The following is a 19148-nucleotide window of genomic DNA, read 5'->3' on the forward strand; positions in this document are numbered from 1 at the left end:
ATGACTGTCAGCTTTGCAAGTTATGAGCAACAACTGCAAAACAGTCATTGAGAAGGAACAAAAAATAGACAAGGGGCATGCAAGCATATCCCTGAGGTCAAATATATATTGTCTCTAATTATACTAAAAATACGAATCCCAGGTACATTCATGTTGAGAGAAATGGGCGAACAATAGGATAAATAAAAAACAACTGTTTAATAAACTTAGCTTTTGTCGGCTAACTGCCAACGTCATCAGAATGGAATGCTGGAGGTTCAAAAGCCCGCTTATAAGGCCAGCTCTTTTTGCGCTCTGCTCATAGACCATGTTACCGGTCTACCCGCCCAGTTGATCGTATTGCTTCTAATTGTCTCGCGTCTGTCTGTATATTCATAAGTTCAGGGATCATCGCCTCTCTTGTTGTCATTCTCTTTGCCTGCTTTGGACGTGTCTGGATACACGTTGCTGCAGGATAGTCCCTCAGTGCTTCCTGTCCTATGGCTACCCCCCCCCTTTGTGTATGTGGCACCCTGCCTCCCATCATTGGTTCCTGCACAGATCGTGCCGAGGATTTCTCCCCTTCACCAGTCATAATTCTTTGCTGTTGCATGAGCCCGCGGTTCTGATCTTGCATAGGTTGCGCGCGTTGCACCCGCTATGAGTTGTTGCTCTGTTGTTCCCACTTCCTTAAGTGCCTGATAAGCTGGCACTAGTTCTATGTGGTGATTAATTGAGTGCTCATCTGACAGCCAAGCCTCCTTCAGTAACCAACTGCCCTTGGTGACATCCTGGGTGATGGCCTCTGCCCTGGCAAGGTCGAGTGTGTGATTTTTGCTGGCCATATGGACCCACACTTTGAGCATTGCTCATGTCATCTAATGGCCAGCTCGTGTTTGTGGATCCTAGTTCTAAGCCGTTTGGTCGTCTCCCCAATGTAATTACAGTGACAGTCCTTGCATTTCACTCTTATATCACCGAAGATCTTTCTTCATTGGGAAGTGGTTCCTTGGGGTGCATTATTTTGGCACATAGGGTTTGATTCGGTTTGTAGGCAATACTGATATTGTACAGAGCCAATATCCGTGCCGTTGCCTCTGACACTCCATTGACATACAGTAGTATTGTCAATGCCATAGGGGTGCCTGTGTGTTACATTCTGCGAGGCTCATGCAGTCCGCTGTACCATCTGATGAAATCAGCTGGGTAGCCGTTTCACCTGTAGACCCGGTATAGATGACTTCTCTCCTCCACCTTTGTCCTATCCATGTTGCAGTGGATGTTCACACACCTAAACAGTGTTTTGATACAGCCAATTTTGTGCAACATGGGATAATTGCTCCTATAATGTAAAATTCTGTCTGAATGAGTTGGTTTTCGGTGGACGGTCGTGTGGAGAGTGCCGTTTGGCTGATGGCTGACTAGGACATCCAAAAATGCAAGTGTGCTGTTAGTCTCTTCCTCCACTGTGAAGCATTTGTCATTTGTCATTTGTCAATAAGGGCAGGTTTCCAAATGGCTGGTAGGTATCATCTCGTTTGTTCATGCTGTGTGGGCATTTTTCTATCTCGATGGCTTCTCTGATTATTCTGTTATTAAAATGTTCAGTTTTGGCGATAGTTCTGGTATTTTTAAAGTCAATTTCATGTCCTGTGGCTTTAAGGTGTTGGACCAGGGAAGATGTTGGTTCCTCTTTTTTGACTGAGTTCTTATGTTCTTCAATGTGCACTTATTCTTCTGTTGGTTTGTCCGATGTATGTGTTGGGACAAGCGGTGCATGGGATTTCATTTCAAATAGCAAGGCAGCCCACCATCTTAAACTCCCCTGCAACTCAGACTAACCTGAGCACAACAAAGCTCCCACCCAAATAGAACACTCCCCCATCCAATCAGAGCACAGCCAAACCCCTAACCAATCAGAACACACCTCCACCCAATCAGAACACACCTCCACCCAATCAGAACACAGCCAAGCTCCCACCCAATCAGTTCATACCCCCACTGGCAATTAAAAGGAAGAAACAGCTAAGACCACACATTGCTGCTCGAGGCACGAAGCTGAAAGCACCAGCCTGAAGATGACGAATGGGACTTCGTCGAAACGTCGCCAAGACACTTCCAATTTTACGTGGGAAAAAACCCGAACAACCAAAGACCTACATACAAATACCCGCGAAAACCTCAGAAAATATATATATATATATATATATATATATATATATATATATATATATATATATATATATATATATAATGCATGTCCCAGGTATATTCATGATAAAAACTACTAAAAACGTGATCACTGAGACTAAAAACTTTATTAAACACTTAGCTTTCGTCAGCAACTGCTGACGCTGTCTAAGTATAACCCAGGATCTAGAAATGCTCTATAAAGACGAGCATTCCTAGATCCTGGTGATCACATTTTTGGTAGTTTTTATCATATTCATATGAGGTTTTCGCGGGTATTTGTATGTAGGTCTTTGGTTGTTCGGGTTTTCTCCCGCGTAAAATTGGAAGTGTCTTGGCGACGTTTCGACGAAGTCCCATTCGTCATCTTCAGGCTGGTGTTTTCAGCTTCGTGCTTCGAGGAGCAATGTGTGGTCTTAGCTGTTTTTTCCTTTTAACTGCCAGTGTAGGTATGAATTGATTGGGTGGGAGTTTGGCTGTGTTCTGATTGGGTGGAGGTGTGTTCTGATTGGTTAGGGGTTTAGCTGTGCTCTGATTGGATGGGGGAGTGTTCTATTTGGGTGGGAGCTTTGTTGTGCTCAGGTTAGTCTGAGTTGCAGGGGAGTTTAAGATGGTGGGCTGCCTTGCTATTTGAAATGAAATCCCATGCACCGCTTGTCCCAACACATACATCGGACAAACCAACAGAAGAATAAGTGCACATTGAAGAACATAAGAACTCAGTCAAAAAAGAGGAACCAACATCTTCCCTGGTCCAACACCTTAAAGCCACAGGACATGAAATTGACTTTAAAAATACCAGAACTATCGCCAAAACTGAACATTTTAATAACAGAATAATCAGAGAAGCCATCAAGATAGAAAAATGCCCACACAGCATGAACAAACGAGATGATACCTACCAGCCATTTGGAAACCTGCCCTTATTGACAAATGACTCCCTAACACAAAGAATGACACCAGACCCACACTCACTAAAACCACACAGGATGTCACCACCACACATCCATGCAAAAAGCAAACCCAAAGCCACACCGATGATGAGGCACGACCACAAACCAGAAGCCAGACCACAGCTGCATCATTAGCCACTTTAAACCCCTCCAATCCATACATGAAGCAAACTGACACCCACCATGAAGATGAGGCATGACCACGAATGCGAAGCCAAAAAATAGCAACGCAGCCCACCATCTTAAACTCCCCTGCAACTCAGACTAACCTGAGCACAACAAAGCCCCCACCCAAACAGAACACTCCCCCATCCAATCAGAGCACAGCCAACCCCCCATCCAATCAGAGCACAGCCAAACCCCTAACCAATCAGAACACACCTCCACCCAATCAGTTCATACCTCCACTGGCAGTTAAAAGGAAGAAACAGTTAAGACCACACATTGCTCCTCGAAGCATGAAGCTGAAAACACCAGCCTGAAGATGACGAATGGGACTTCGTCGAAACGTCGCCAAGACACTTCCAATTTTATGCGGGAGAAAACTCGAATAACCAAAGACCTACATACAAACACCCGCGAAAACCTCAGAAAACACACACACACACACACACACACACATACACACATACACACACACACACACACACACACACACGTGTGTGGTTTTTTTTCCCTTTTTGAGGGTCTGCATCAAAAGATCCTTAAGCTGTTTAAAGACATTGCATAAATTAGAATGCTAGTTAATTATAGTAACCAGTGAAGCATTTAATGGTATTCTAGAAATATCCCAGTGATTGCATGTTTATTTACGTCTTCCTGATATCTTTGTCTGAACTTTTAGCCATCTTGAAATTTCACTATTATAAAAACTTGGCATGGATGCTCTTTTTTATTACAATATTGTTGTATTTACAGGGAGAGAAGGGAGAACCTGGAGAAAAAGGAGATACTGGGGCTTCAGTAAGTGATCCAACCACATTGTTTTAAAACATTAGACAAACTCCTCCTTTCTCTAACTATAGCTCATTTTTCTACATCCCTTCTTCCCAAGTACTACTTTCAAAATGATAGATTTAATTTCTACATAATAATTTTTGAGGAAGGGTCAGGTTATTGCTTTTATTTACTGAGCATGAAAGTGAATTATTATGACAATGACATTTGCTTTTCTATTTGGCTTTTAGGTAACTGGTCCACCAGGGCCTCAAGGTCCCCCTGGAAACCCAGTAAGTCTTTTCTACAATGTGAACTATAAATATTTTTTCCTTTTCTAAAGTATTTCCTAATACCATCTCTTTATTGTGGCAAAATCCTCCACCAAATACATTGACCTAAACCACAGGTCTTCAAACTTGGCCCTTTTATGACTTGTGGACTTCAACTTCCAGAATTCCTCAGCCAGTGTACCTGGCTCAGGAATTCTGGGAATTGAAGTCCACAAGTCATAAAAGGGCCAAGTTTGAAGACCCTTGACTTAAACCAAATCTGGCTTTTGAAGGAGCAATAATTGGTAATTAGCTGTGGTGATACTGTGGTTAGAATCCAGTATTGCAGGCTAACTCTGCCCACTGCCAGGAGTTCGATTTTGACCACTCAAGGTTGACTCAGCCTTCTATTCTTTCAAGATTGGTAAAATGAGGACCTGGATTGTTGGGGGCAATATGCTGACTCTGTAAACCACTTAGAGAGGTCTGTAAAGCACTGTGAAGTAGTATATAAGTCTAAGTGCTATTGCTATTGCTAATCACTATAAGTACAATTGTCTCAAGTTGGTCTGTCCATTGTATCTTTTAACAAGGAGAATAACCAGATCTTCAATATCTTCCTGAATGTTATCATAGTGGGAGCCATCTGGATCTCAGGGTTATCATTCTAGAAAACAGGAACCATGATAGAGAAATCACATTTTCTTGGTCCTGCTTAATCACTAGGACCTAAAGTGAACTTCCTTTTCCTGATTGCAGCAGAGAAGCAGAAGTAACCAGAGAATCATGTTCCCTCAAGTAGCAAGGCCCTATGTCCTGAGGGCATTTATAGATGATAACTAGAAACTTGAATTGCATTCAGAAACTAACTGGTAGCCAATGCAACCAACAGAGCTGGGGGGCACATGGACATAATGAGGCCATGCTGATCATTGCTTACACCACTACAAGATCAAGAAGCATTAGTGGGAGTCTGGTTTATGAGCATGGAGAATATTCAAAAAAAAGAGGGGCAGTGACCAAAATGTTTAGCTCCACAAATTTCTAGAGTACACATTGGATATAGTGGAATGTAGCCCACAAGTTATATCTAATAGTTATGTAGATAAGTGCTTTAGGCTAGGAAGAATTTTACCTGTAGGTGAGCAACGATAAAGAAACTTCTCTGAAGTAACTTCTTATGTCATTCTTGATTCCTTGGGTCCTATGGGAATTACAGAATTATAGAAATCATAATGAACATTCCCTGTTTTATTGGATATATTTAGATGCTTTTAAGTGATTTGTCAAGAGGGTCAATCGACAAAAGCACTGCATACAGTATATTATTATTGGAACCATACAGTTAGTTTCCATAAAGAATGAGTATGCAAGCAAACGTAATGCAGATATTTCTTCCACATTGTGACTCAAAATGTTAGTTAGCCAGTACAGGAAGTCCTTGGTACTGAATATGTAGTACTGGCCCTTGTAGTAATAGCCACCACAGTGCCCCTGCAGCCACACAATCATGATCTGGGGGCTTGGGAACCAGCCCACATCTCTGACCATTGCGGTATCCTGTGTTCACCTAATTGTAATTTGCAATCTTCTCTGCTAGTTTCCCACAAGCAAAATTAATGGGGAAGCCAACAGGAAATTGGAGGTCACAGTCATATTAAGTTTTTGCTTAATGACCCACACAGTCCTCACTTAATGGCAATTAGGACTATGAGAATTGTCACTCCTGAGAGGCATGGTCATGTGACATCATACTCAACACCATATAGTGATGGATTTTCTGGCCCCAATTATTGTTATTAAATGAGGACTACCTGTAGAACAGAGGTTCTAAGGCTGTGAGTAATTTGGGCATATCCTCAGGGTAATGGAATGATTTATAATTGCTTGTTTGTGAGTCAAAGATCCCATTTTGGACTGCCACTGACAAGACACTTATGTAAAGCAATTGAGTCTGGGGGTTTTGTGAAAATAATGCCATTATTTGGTAAGGGAAAGGGGTAATTGGGCCGAACAATTTAAGAATGACAATAGTAGAGAAAATCTGGGTGTCTTTGTACTGCTAGAATTTTAAGTTGAAAGAAAATTATATCAACTTTTTAAAAAAAAATTCCAACTATAGGGTCTTCAAGGCCTACCGGGACCTAAGGTAAGAAGAACAAATAATCAAATTGAACTCAAGTACGCATCTTAGATAAAATACTTTGTGTGCTGTTCTAAAAGAAAAATTATGGCTTTGCATATTTTGGAGCAGGAGTAAACAACCTGTGATTGATTAAAAGCATTTATCCCTATTTCTTGCCTAAAGTTTTTGAGGGTTGACATTCAACAGTGCCTACAGTGCTGTGGATTATCCATCCTTCATTTTTTCCCCAAATATTTGTTATATCTCTGAAAAGCATGTGTAACAATGTAAAACAGCTAAACCCTTTTAGCTCTATTATGTGTCAATCCCCGATATTAGCATAATAGGAGGAGGAGGTCATTTTGTAGAGTCCTATTTTTCGTAATCTTCATCTGCTGGAACATGGGAAATTACATTCCAATAAAGGGCCCTTTTTAATTCCTAAAACTTCAATTTCTCCAAGATACACATTTCAGATATATTTCCACTTTTTTGTTCTTTGAATGAACATTCATTCAGGAGAAAAAAATCTAATAGTTGCACAATGTCATTTGATTTCTAGTGCTAGAATCCAAAAACAACCTAGAGTTTGAGAACTATGAAATAGGCTGATCTGACTAACGTCTAGCCTGTTTTATACTAAGAATGTTGACCTGCATCATCACTTGTTTTTCTACGTGCATTCACATTCATTGTGTTATCCCCCTTCCAAGTATGCATCATTATGGAAAATATTGAAAAAGAATAGGAAAATATAAGAGGTATGTAAAGACATGAAAAAAGGAAACAAATTAAATGAAAATCTAGTCAGTGTTTCTCAAACTTGGCAAATAAGCTGCATGGACCTCAAGTCCCAGAATTCCCCAGCCTAACTGGCTGGGGAATTCTGGGAGTTGAAGTCCATGCAACTTAAATTTGCCAAGGTTGAGAAACGCTGATCTAGTTTATATCAAGAGCATTTGCTCTCAATGCCTTTCTATTGTGCAGATCATCAGATTTGGACCCTATCTGTATTCCCTTCATATGCCAGCTTTTGTTCTTTTTTTTTTTAAATATATTTTATTAGTTTTATAGTTTTAACAAAAAGTGTTTGAGACACATCGTGGTGTTTGGATAAACACAGATTCCAACATAAAATCACACAATAACAGCGCAACTTAATACATTTGTTATAATCTCTCTATTTCCCTCAAGTAGCATAATAAATTTAATATATTTCCTTTCTATCCTAAATTTCTATTACTACTAAATCTGTTTATTAAAACTTTATCAATTTCAATTACCATAATCAAATAATATTTTGCATCAACATATTACCCCTTCAAATATCTCTTGCAAATATATTCAAGTTCTTAATCTCTCTCATCCCTTTTTTATCACCAATCTTATTTATTTCTTCTTCCAATAATAACTAATTTAGTTTAAAAAAGACAATATTATCATATCATATCAAATTGTATTATTATACACAAATATCTCTTAATTAATTAAACATTACACATATATATAGTTATAATTTTCTTACTTCTAAATCTAAATCATTTGACTTAATTCATTTCCATTCATTAAACAAACCAAATTTCATCCAATTAATTACCATAATGAAACATATTATTATACACAAAAATCTCCTAATTAATTAAACATTTCAAAATTCCAGTCTAAATCAATCTATTACTCCAAGAGATGCATTCTTAGTCTCTGTAAAGCCAAGTTTCTTTTTTCATTCCACATTTAACTTTCATATTTCCATACCAAACAAACCGCCATAAAGCAAAAAAGACATCAAACTAAATTAAACACACATGAATATAATTGTAGATTTCTTACTTCTAAGTCTAAATCATTATCCTTAAAACAATCCATAGAACCAATATTGCCTTTTAATCCATTCAACAATTTTTACTAATTTAAACACGCATGTGTATAATTGCATTTTTCAGCTCTAAATCATTATCCTTAAAGCAATCCATGAAATCAACATTGTCTTTTGCTCCATTAAACATTTTTAAATTTGTTTTTGAGTCTGATTCTGAGTTTCTTTCTATGCCACATTGGCTTCCATGAAGATGCTTCCCTTTCAACCAGTAAATCCATTCTCGATGCTTGTAGTAATCTTTGAGCAAAGATTACTCTGTAGTAAGCATCTTTTTTCTCCTTTAACCAATAAATCAATTCCTATTGCTTGTAATAACCTTTGAGAGAGTATAAATCTCTTCCTCTGCAGTAAACGTCTTTTTCTGTTCTCTTTGCGATGTAGTTGCTTTGTATTTTGAAGTCTTAGTCTTTGCTTCTTCTGGTTCTCTAAGTTGCTGGAGAAGGGATTGTCAGATGAAATAAATTCCTCTTTTATCTCTGTAAATTCCTCTTCTGGCACATTTTGATTTATGCCGTAATCAATTGTAACCTGGACATCAATTTGGGCAAATATAGTAGAGTCTCTGGATCTTAATTCTGAAGTACAGTTTTTAAATGTAGCACAAATTTCTGCAGTGGCCTCATAAATCTTTTCCAATATAAGTGCACAATTCAGTTGTATCTGAGGTTTCTCCATTTTAATACTAATGCTTAAAAAGAGATCTCTTTTTCTTTTTTGTAGAGGCTTTGTTTAATGTAGAAACATCCACCCCCACAGCTTCTCAGGTGCACAGTTTATCTTTAGTGTTTTAAAGTTCATAAGAAGAAATAAGCAGGGTTGCAGTATTAAATTTTTGCCACTAGATGTCCTCAGTAAGTTAAGAAAGTCCTTTTCAAAAATCAGTGTTTTTTTTCCCTGTCTTTTAAGGTAATGTATATATATAAAAAAGTAGAAATAGTAAATTTCTTAAAAAGAAAGGAGAGAGAAGCCTTTTCCTTTTTTTTTCCTTTTTAGTGTCTCAATAAAAATAGATTATAGCCTTTCAGTATTTGTGAAATGCCTTTCTTCCCATAAAAAAGCAGAAGCCACCTTTCCAAGCCAGGGAAATAATTTCAAACCAGCTTTTGTTCTTTAAACTTCTGTGGGTTTTTTTTTTGAGGGTTTCACTGACTCATGATTGTTTCAATCACCTCTTCTTTTTGACCCATTTATTCTTCTCACTATATAAACAAACCATCTTCTCCTTTTATAGTAAGTCCATGTTCGCTCAACATCCATTCATTTTTTACATTCTGTCTTCTGATTTTACCACAGAAGCATCTTAAGTATTCTGTTCCTACTACATTCAATATTTATATTTCCTCTGACAGATCCAACTCTCACCTCCATATGTAAAATTGGCAGAAACACAATAATTTCTATTTCTCTTTTCGTGTTCATTTCTTTTCACAAATGTTTATTGCTCACAGTGAATGATATACTCTCCTCCACCTTTAAATTAGCATTTATATTTCCTCAAATTTCTCTAGCTTTTCTTATCTCCGATCAACTTCCTATCAAGGTAAATAAATTAATGGGTTTGCTCTAGCTTTTTTCCATGTATAGATCATGTCCTGTCCTTCATTCCATTTCTCTTTCCAAACAGAAATATGTAGGGCTGTACAGACTCATCAATGCATCATACAATCTGTGCAATATTCACTGTAATTCATGTTGGCACTGTCAACATATGTAAGTAGATATACAGCCACAATTAATACATTCCTATCACTTCTAAGATCAAAATACCACAAACATACATCTATAAACACATTTTAAAAGCAAGGGGAAATCACCCATCCTTATCTTCCTACCTGCTAATGTTGAACCATTTAGTAAGCAGTCCATTTATTGTCATGAACAATTTATTGCAATCATAGACTATTCTTTACTTATTCAGTAATCAACAATCAGATCCATACATGCCAGATTCCATAATTCAGAATTACTTCTCCGAGCAGTCTTTATATGAACAGATACACAATAAGCATATCCCAATGTGATGCATTGTTAACTTTTATACTTTTTTTAATAAGATTTCAGCCAAACTCTTTCCTGGTCAATAAACAAATATTTCTGTACCTTTTGCATTCACTTTTGCTGCTTTTGTTTCTATCTAAAGGAGCAATATTAGCATTTTTCCCACCTAAAGGCACAGAGGCAACCTTCAGACCTACTTTATTTAAATTACAAATCCATTAAATAAACAAATGGCATCCCTATTTTAATCTAACTGCAAATATTCTGTCCACATCTACCTGCATTCTTACAATTTTTAATGTTCTCCTACCATTTGTTATTTAGTTTTTTTTCTTGCACATTTGCCTTTACAGCATTCATTTCAATTCTGCTGACATCACTATAGTTCCTGTACAAATCTCTGAAATTCTTCATCCTGTCTTTCCCTGTCTTCACTTCCATCCCAAATTGTTTTATTACTTTTCTTTTTCATTCCACTTGTTTTCCTGGAGGTTCCTTCTTCATTGCTCTTCAGCCCTTTCAAGCAATTTCTTTTTAATCCCATTAAAATGAGGCTGCATCTCCTCTTACTCGTAATCCTATTTGTTCTTTGTTCTCTCTGTCTACTTTCTTTGCAACTTTCTTTTTTCAGTATACTGTACACATGATAGAGCACAGGTAGTCCTTGAGTTACAACCTTTTGTTTAGTGACTGATTAAAGTTACAACGGCATTGAAAACAGTGACTTATGACCATTTTTCTCACTTACAACATTGCACTATCCCTGTGGTCCTCTGATCAAAATTCAGACGCTTGGCAACCGGCATGTATCTATGATGGTTGCTGTGCCCTGGTGTCCTCTGATCCCCTTTTACAACCTTCTGACAGGCAAAGACAATGAGGAGTGCAGATTCACTTAACAACCATGTTACTAACTGCAGTCATTCACTTAAGAACTGTGGCAAGAAAAATCATAAAATGGGGCAAAGTCACTTAAAACTGTCTTGCTTAGCAATGGAAATTTTGGGCTTAGTTTTTGGTCGTAAGCTGAAGACTACCCGTATCTTTCTTTATTTCTCATTCTTCCTTTTTTTTTTTTTTTGTAGCAATCATTCTTTTGTGCACCTTTTTTCTCATCCACTATCTTTTCACATGAATGTCCCACAAAACATTCTTGTCCAGGTGTCCCAAGAGCGTCACTCCACTCTCTGCATTTCAAACAGGTTCTACATTTTCCTTTATGTCAGGGGTGGGAAACAACGGCCCCTTTCTCCCAGAATTCCTGAGCCAGCATAGCTGGGTCAAGAATTCTGAGAGTTGAAGTCCACAGGTCATAAAGGAGCTGTCGTTCCCCCTCCCTGCTTTATGTTCCTTTTCCATTCATTTTCTTGGGAAATTCAATTACTTTTTCATACAGGAGTTGAAAATTCTCTTTTTCCAGTCCTCAGCAAAGTTAGCAAAATATCATCTCATCATTGCTATATAAATGCTTTTTGGGTGTCACCAAGTGTTTTTCTCTCCAATTAACTCCTGTTTAGAAACTTACTGGAGAAGAATTAGCTTTCTTCTGATATATTTTTCTTTTAGGGAGAAGCAGGAATTGATGGAATAAAAGGTGAAAATGGTATCCAAGGAGAAAAAGGAGATCGAGGTCCTTTGGGGCTGCCCGTAAGTATCTAGAAAGAAAAGGAAACTATAGCAAGACATGACAATGAATACAATTACTCAGGAAAGAGAATACTTCAGATATCACCCCCAAAAAATCAGAGGAAATTCCTCCAGAAAATTATCGCTTGGATAATGTGGACATCAAGAAAAGTGCTTCAGGGGATTTTAACATTATTTTATTCCTAATCATGTAAAAGGCTTTCATGTGCAAGTTCAGACTCTGAGATATGAAATAACTCACAGAATTTATTTATTGACAAAAATGGGAGAGGAGGGGAAGACCTGCAACAAGGTACAGGAACTATCTGGTATAGTTTTCTTCATGAATTCAGGAATGGATATTTAGGTTGGGTTTCTTATTTAAGTAAGAAAAATCTTATCCAAGAATATTCCATTTCCTGTATCTGACATATGGATTAATTCACAACTGCATTCAGCTCATTTTTCCCAACACACAACTTTTTATACTTTGCTCACAACAAAGAGGCTTTCTCTGGATTCTCTTGCAAGCCCAGATGGTAGTGGTTTGCTGCGGGTAGTCCTCAGTTACCAACGACAATTGGGACTGGAATTCCTGTCTCTAAGTGATGCAGTTGAAAAGCACAATGTCATGTGACCACATTGCTCAGCAGTAGCAGTTCTAACATTTCCTGCTTGTCATCTATAAGCAAATCCTACATGGCCATTAAGCAAGGGCATCACATGGTCATCCTTTGAGACTTCCTGCTGGCTTCCCCACTGACTTTGCTTGTAGGAAGCTGGAATAGAAGGTTGCAAATGGTGTCCAAGTGATTTTAGGAAACTGTGACATCATAATTGCAAGCCAGGCACCAAGCACCCAGATCAAAATCACATGATCACTTGGGGTGCTGCAGCAACTGAACCTTCACGGACCTGTCATAAGTATCACTTATTCAGCGCTATTGCAAGTTTGAACGGGTGATGAATGAGTGATGGTTAAGTGAGGACAACTTGTATCGGTGAACTCAACCACTGCATGTTGGTGGCTGCTGTAGATAACATTGTAACAGGCAGTTAGAGCTGCAATATCCACTTTTTTTTTTTAACCGTCATGAGGCCACATCATTAAGAGGTAGTAGGGAAGAACAAATAGTAGGTAGATACTGAACAATTTTCTTATTGAGATTGTTGCTTTGTAGCAGTAGAAACTTGAAAACTGGAGAAATTTGAAAATCAGCAGCACTAGTATTAGTCTCTCTGACAAAGCTGTTATTTTCACACTTCTGAAGGCATGGGAATGCCTCTTCCTTGCCTCTCAGTAGCAATGCTAACATATTTTTGAAGAAGGAAAGTTGAGAGCAGAATAACAGAATAACAAAGTTGGAAGGGACCTTGGAGATCTTCTAGTCAAGCCCCTGCTCAAGCAGGAAACCAATGAGCTAGAAAGAATTAGAGAATTAGAATTAGATGAATGAGAATACTAAACCTGAATGGATTGCAAAACAAATCTAGAGGTGGAAATACAAACATTATTGTTTTACCAAGAAACGAGGCACTAAAAAATTGGACAAGGGAACACTCTTTTCAGCATATGTTTTCCTACATGCACACTTGTATGTATGTAGGCACCTTGCTCTTAATGCGTATTTATTTTAAGGACCAGTTCAGTTCAGATTATAATATTAGAATTTCTATGTTCTGGTCTTGACCCAGTCTACCTGTACTCCTAAGTGGGAATTTGTAGCACAAATATTTATTCCTCTGGTTCAATTAAATTCAAAATGAAAGCTTGATGTGATACCAAATCAGATGTAGATTAGTATTAGCTGTTTTATGGAACGTTGTTTCCCACTTGTTAGGTGTCTCTTACTGGTGGAACTGATGTATTTTTCTGGAAATCTTAATGTGCTAAGCTGTGTATTTTATGTTGGGAAAAACTATTGTTCTTCTTTGATTGAAGGCAATTGATAATGGAAACAAAAAGACTTTTGGTGGCTTGGAACCCAAATGTTAATAATTTTCCTTGGGGAAAAGGAAAGTCATGTTTAATGAAGATGAGGAGAAATCATATCCATAGTATTAAAACTTTTGCTGAATTCTTGCACCATTCAGAGGAAGGGGAAAGGAAAAGCCTTCCTTTTTGCTAGCAATGACAATTTTCTGAATGGGACAATAATTGGTCCAGCATTAGCTTTTCTTCCTTTTCATTCTTAAAAATAGAAATATCAGTAACTATTGGACAATTTCAGGTCCCCTATTCCAGTATTGTATAGGGCTAGCTTACTTGGGCTCCAGAATTCCAGATGACCACTAGATGCTTCAAAGAGTTAGCAATTTATTTAATTATTTATTTTGCTTGTTTATTTATTTATACATTATTTATACAGCCACCCATCTTTCAGCCAATTGGGCAGCTCCTAATGATCATTTTATTATCCCAAAGCCTGAAGTTTTACAGCACAGATATAACAGGTCTAGAATTTCAATCTCAAGAAAAACAAAATTAATTATCTGTGAAAGGATAATTTATTCAGAAGTAAACATTGTAAACATAGTGACATACTCTCCTCTTTTATAACTTGGGAAAGCTTTGAAAGTAAGGAAAAGATTTGCTTTGCAGAACTTACAACCAAAAAAAAACAACTGAGGTAAAGGAAAATCACTGAAAATTGGGAAGTAAAGGTAAAGGATTTGACTCTGCAAGCTGTTGCCAACCATAGGGGGTGGTGCTCATCTCTGTTTCAAGGCCATTGAGTCAGCACAGTCTGAAGACATTTACACGGTCATGTGGCCAGCATAATGTCATGGAGTGCAATTACCTTTGACCGAAGTGGTACCTATTGATCTACTTGCATTTGCATGCTTTCAAAATGGTGATTGGCAGTAGCTGGGGCAAGGATGGGAGCTCACCCCGTCACTTGGCTCTTGGGTCTCAAACCTGGGCTGCCGGCTTTCCAGCCAAGAAGCCCAGCATCTTAACTGCTGAGCCACCGCACCGCCAGATAGACAGACAGATAGACAGACAGACCTTCTCACCCAAATTCTTTTCCCTTGTGGGTTATTAAACCAACGTGATAAAATTTGGTTTGAATTTTTCACTAAAATTCACATTGAAAATCTATGAAATTCGAACCAGAAGCAAACAAGTTTTAACAGCTTTATCTCAGAGATGCCTTCTCCCTTTTTTCTCCCAACATTCTAAAAATCTGCAGTGTTGCCTTTGCGTATATTTTTCTCTCCAAGGACTTCTAAGAAAGCCACATGGCAACAGAATGTTGTTTTCACATGTCTGCCTATTGAAAAGAATCTGATAGCTTCATTCCAAACCCATTAAAAAGGCAGTGTACAATAAATAAATCTTATAAAAACAATAATAGATTAAAAACAGAAGTATTCAAAAACTCAAGCTAAGGAAAAAAATCTAGAAACAGGTAGATTGAAAATGTACTATGTTATTGTAGAAAAATCTATAAAAGGGGAAACAGCACAAAAAAGCATCTCATCTGAAGACCAATGGGGAAGAGAGATGGTTACAGCAAATGACATAAAGAGCTTTACATAAGAATTATGCACACACACACACACACACACACACACACACACACACACACGAACACATATACCCTGAAAATGGATGCATGGCAGTGTATACTAAAAGCATCCTATTTTTTGTAATCTGGGATTATTTTGCTCCTTCTAACACTCACCTGCTATCAATTAAGGTTGATTACTGTTGGTAAATCTAACATTAAAGTATTTCTTAAGGCATTTGGCCCCAGAGATAGTACTTCAACTTTGTCCTACTTTTCAGGCCTGAGATCAGGTCAATTTCACTTCTCCTAGCAACTAGTGATGCTTGGATGACTTAATAATGTCTCCAGGAAGAACAATGTCATTTGAGATTTTTGATTCACAACAACAACTAGTGCATACTGAACGATTAACCAGTCCTTTTGATCCTTCTATGCAAAAGCTAATGTTCAAGCTAATGTATGTATCATTTCGTAGAATAGCGTGCTTCCCTGGCTGCAGATATTTGGAATGAAAAAAAGGCCTTTATTCAAAAGTCGCTTTCCTAAGTTAAGTCCCAGTAGTTTTAGTACCACTTTTCCTATGGAAAACTTAGGGATCTGTGGATAAATGTCAACTGAAATATTATTGAAAATAACTTTTATTTCTTAAGAAGTTCAGTTTGAAAGCTGTCTTAAATTTTCTAATTTTTATTAATTTCCCAAATCTCTGAATGTAAGAATATATTTGTACTGCATCCTCAATTTGGGTTTTATTATTCTTAGACTTTATACTTCAGTTTTATAAGAAATTAGATTCCTAATGTTGACCTAACTTACCTATGATTATAGCCCATAAATCTAGTGATTAAATTACATTATCCAGGTATTTTTACTTTGAAGCTTAATAGCCACTTTTAATCTCTCCTTTAAAAAATGATGTATGCCATAAATTTATAAGTAACTAAGGATATTAAAATAATACTATAACCTCCATGACACTTCAGATCTACTGTTAGTTAGTTGCATTCTATAATCACGTTTTACTCTTTGATTCTTTCATGTTTCATATTTTTTTTTTTTTGTTTTCAAACATGCTTTTAAAAAGCAGAGTTGCACTGCCCAGTAATAGGAAGCACACTGAACTGTGTTGCCCGTCACAATTTTCAATTGGACTCAGTTTAATGCATCTGAATGAAAGTGGCCCATTATGAGATATTATTTGGTATTTAGATATATCTGAAGTTATAAAGATTTCCAACACACACAAAAAGGCAACACCAAAAATTGCCTCCCGAAATTTTAACCTCTAGTCGCATTTTTTTCCGTCTTGTTTTTTGGTTTTATTTTCTAATTATGAAGGTAACTCTTTTATTCAATAATCAAACTAAGCTCATATAACATGTTCATCACTTTGGGGCCTGAGCTGCTTTCCAAAGCACTGCAGCACTTAATGGATCAAAGGTCACAATTTCAACTGGTGCCTGGAGAGAAGAAAACAACTGGTATTGTTCAAATCCAGAATTCATTAGTCTCTCCATCAAAATAGAACATACACCGGTAGTCCTCGTTTTATGACCACAATTGAACCTAACATTTCTGTTGCTAAGTGAGACAGTTGTTAAGAGTTTTGCCCTATTTTACGATCTTTCTTGCCACCATTGTTAAGTGAATCACTGCAGTTGTTAAGTTAGTAACACGAGTGTTAAGTAAATCTGGCTGACCCGTTGACTTTGCAAAGCTCATAAATATGAATCAGTGGCCAAGCCTCTGAATTTTGATCACATGACTCTGGGGATGCTGCAACAGTCGTAAGTGTAAAAAAAAATGGTGGTTGTAAATTGATGACTACCTGTACTAGTTTTCTATTACAGGTTTGCTATCAACCTGCATTGCCAATAAATATGATCAGAATCTTGGGCAAGTGATGGAGAAAGTAGTGACAAACAAGATTCCCTGTTTGCTAAATATTTTCCTTTCCATGTCCTAGTATTAAAGATATAAAGCCAAAACAGGTATAATACATTTATATCCCCCTTCTTCTGAGAGTAGGAAGCCCTTTAAGCATTCATACAATCACTAGATTGAATAGGAAATCCAAGGTCACGATGTCGGAACTCTGTCTGTGAATGGCACAAGAGTGGAGGCTTAAAAATATGCTCCAATTATTAGTGACATGGACACTTGTACTTTCAATGCAGACCAAGCAAGACAACTACTCGTAACCCTGCTTTTATTGTAAACCCTCTTCTGAAGCTGATAATACCAACAGTCCTATGCAGCTCGCTCTCCTCCCGAGAGAGGCACAATTACAATTTTATGCTCTTGAGTAGGGACTGCAGAGTGAATGTTTTAACCCTCTCACTTAAATTAACCACTAGAGTTTATGAATGGTTTATGAAGCCCATTGCAATCACTGTGGGATTCCTCTGAGCCTACACTCATCCATCCAAAACAAATACTTTCATTTTCTAAAAAAAATGTCCAAGAGAATTTACTTTGGAACACTTTTGGTCACCACAGGGATGTGTCTAGTTTTGCTCAAGGTGAGAAAGCAAAGTTTAGGGAATGTTTTGTTCCGTTGCCTGCTGAAGTATTTATCAAAGTCTGTACCCTCACAGTCCTGCTCAAGTTACCAGCTTACATTACATTCAGTGTCTGCTTTTTTTTTGTTGGTTTTGTTGTAAGTGCCATCACCTGTCCTTGAGAGCTAAGTTTTGTTTTATGGTTAGCACATGTTTGTCTCTGGTCACGGCTTCACTCACCTCTTGTTTCCCCTCCTCACCCCTTCCTTCTTGCCTTTTGTTTTGTTAACCCCTCCCTGTCTGTCCAGGGCGCTTCAGGTTTAGACGGCAGGCCTGGCCCACCGGTGAGTGTCATTTCTCCGATTCCCTACGTTCCTGTTCCCTGATGCTGTGATTTGTCTCCTCTGTCCTGCCATAATCATATTTGTATCACTGTCTTTCCAACAACAGAACAAAACTAGAATAGAAGAAGGGAAGTTACTGCATTTTGATGCTCAGTAATAGTATAGTACAGTTTCATATCCTAACATATTCACAAAGTTCCAAGGATTTGGGATAATTGGCCTCTTTATTTATCTGTGTAATTATATTGTGCAAAATATTTATGGTGATTCTCAGTCATCCAGGTCATGGCTGTCCCAAAGGTGCTTTTTCAAAAGGCAGCTGGACTTCCTTTGTTTTTCCTTGAAGACATTTCACTTCTCATCCAAGAAGTCAGAACTGAAGAAGTTTCTTGGATAAAACACAACACACCTTCAAGGAAAAACAAAGAAAGTCCAGCTGCCTTAAAAAAAAAAAAACACCTTTGAGACATTGTGTAAAATACAAGTGAAACCTTTGCATGTAGTCATTGTACATGTGATGTACCTTTGTTGTCATATTGTCAGCTGTCTATTGTCTTCTTTTTTTTTCTCTACCCATTAAAATCTTGCTTAAAGCATCTCCACCCATTTTTCTGAGCCAAGAGAATGCACTGAACATGAGCTGTATAAACGAAAGCAATTCTGTTGCTCTTTCATTTCAAGCTTCTTCTTGATGATCTCCTTAAAGCCTTGGTGTTCTTTATAGATAGATAGGGCTCTTGGAAGTAAAACCACAACCATCTTGCTTTGCCAGATGTCAAATTTGAATGTCCTACCTTGGCAAGTGATCTCAGTTTCATCTATATCTAAAT

The 19148-nt window shown here is 37.7% G+C and overlaps 1 protein-coding gene across 1 annotated transcript in view; it reads left to right on the top strand.

Moving 5' to 3' along the window:
• Positions 1–18360, top strand: part of LOC120318604 (collagen alpha-1(XIII) chain-like) — a 105760-nt gene extending 87400 nt beyond the window's left edge. Inside the window, exons 27-31 of the mRNA XM_039366420.1 lie at positions 4041–4085; positions 4310–4351; positions 6453–6479; positions 11899–11979; positions 18283–18360. Coding sequence (XP_039222354.1) covers positions 4041–4085; positions 4310–4351; positions 6453–6479; positions 11899–11979; positions 18283–18360 — 273 coding nt within the window. The remainder of the gene's footprint in view (positions 1–4040; positions 4086–4309; positions 4352–6452; positions 6480–11898; positions 11980–18282) is intronic.
• The last annotated feature ends 788 nt before the right edge of the window (positions 18361–19148 follow it).

The sequence above is a fragment of the Crotalus tigris genome, unplaced genomic scaffold (genome assembly GCF_016545835.1).
Source record: "Crotalus tigris isolate CLP2741 ecotype Arizona unplaced genomic scaffold, ASM1654583v1 scf7180000020317.251278, whole genome shotgun sequence".
Classification (NCBI taxonomy): Eukaryota; Metazoa; Chordata; class Lepidosauria; order Squamata; family Viperidae; genus Crotalus; species Crotalus tigris.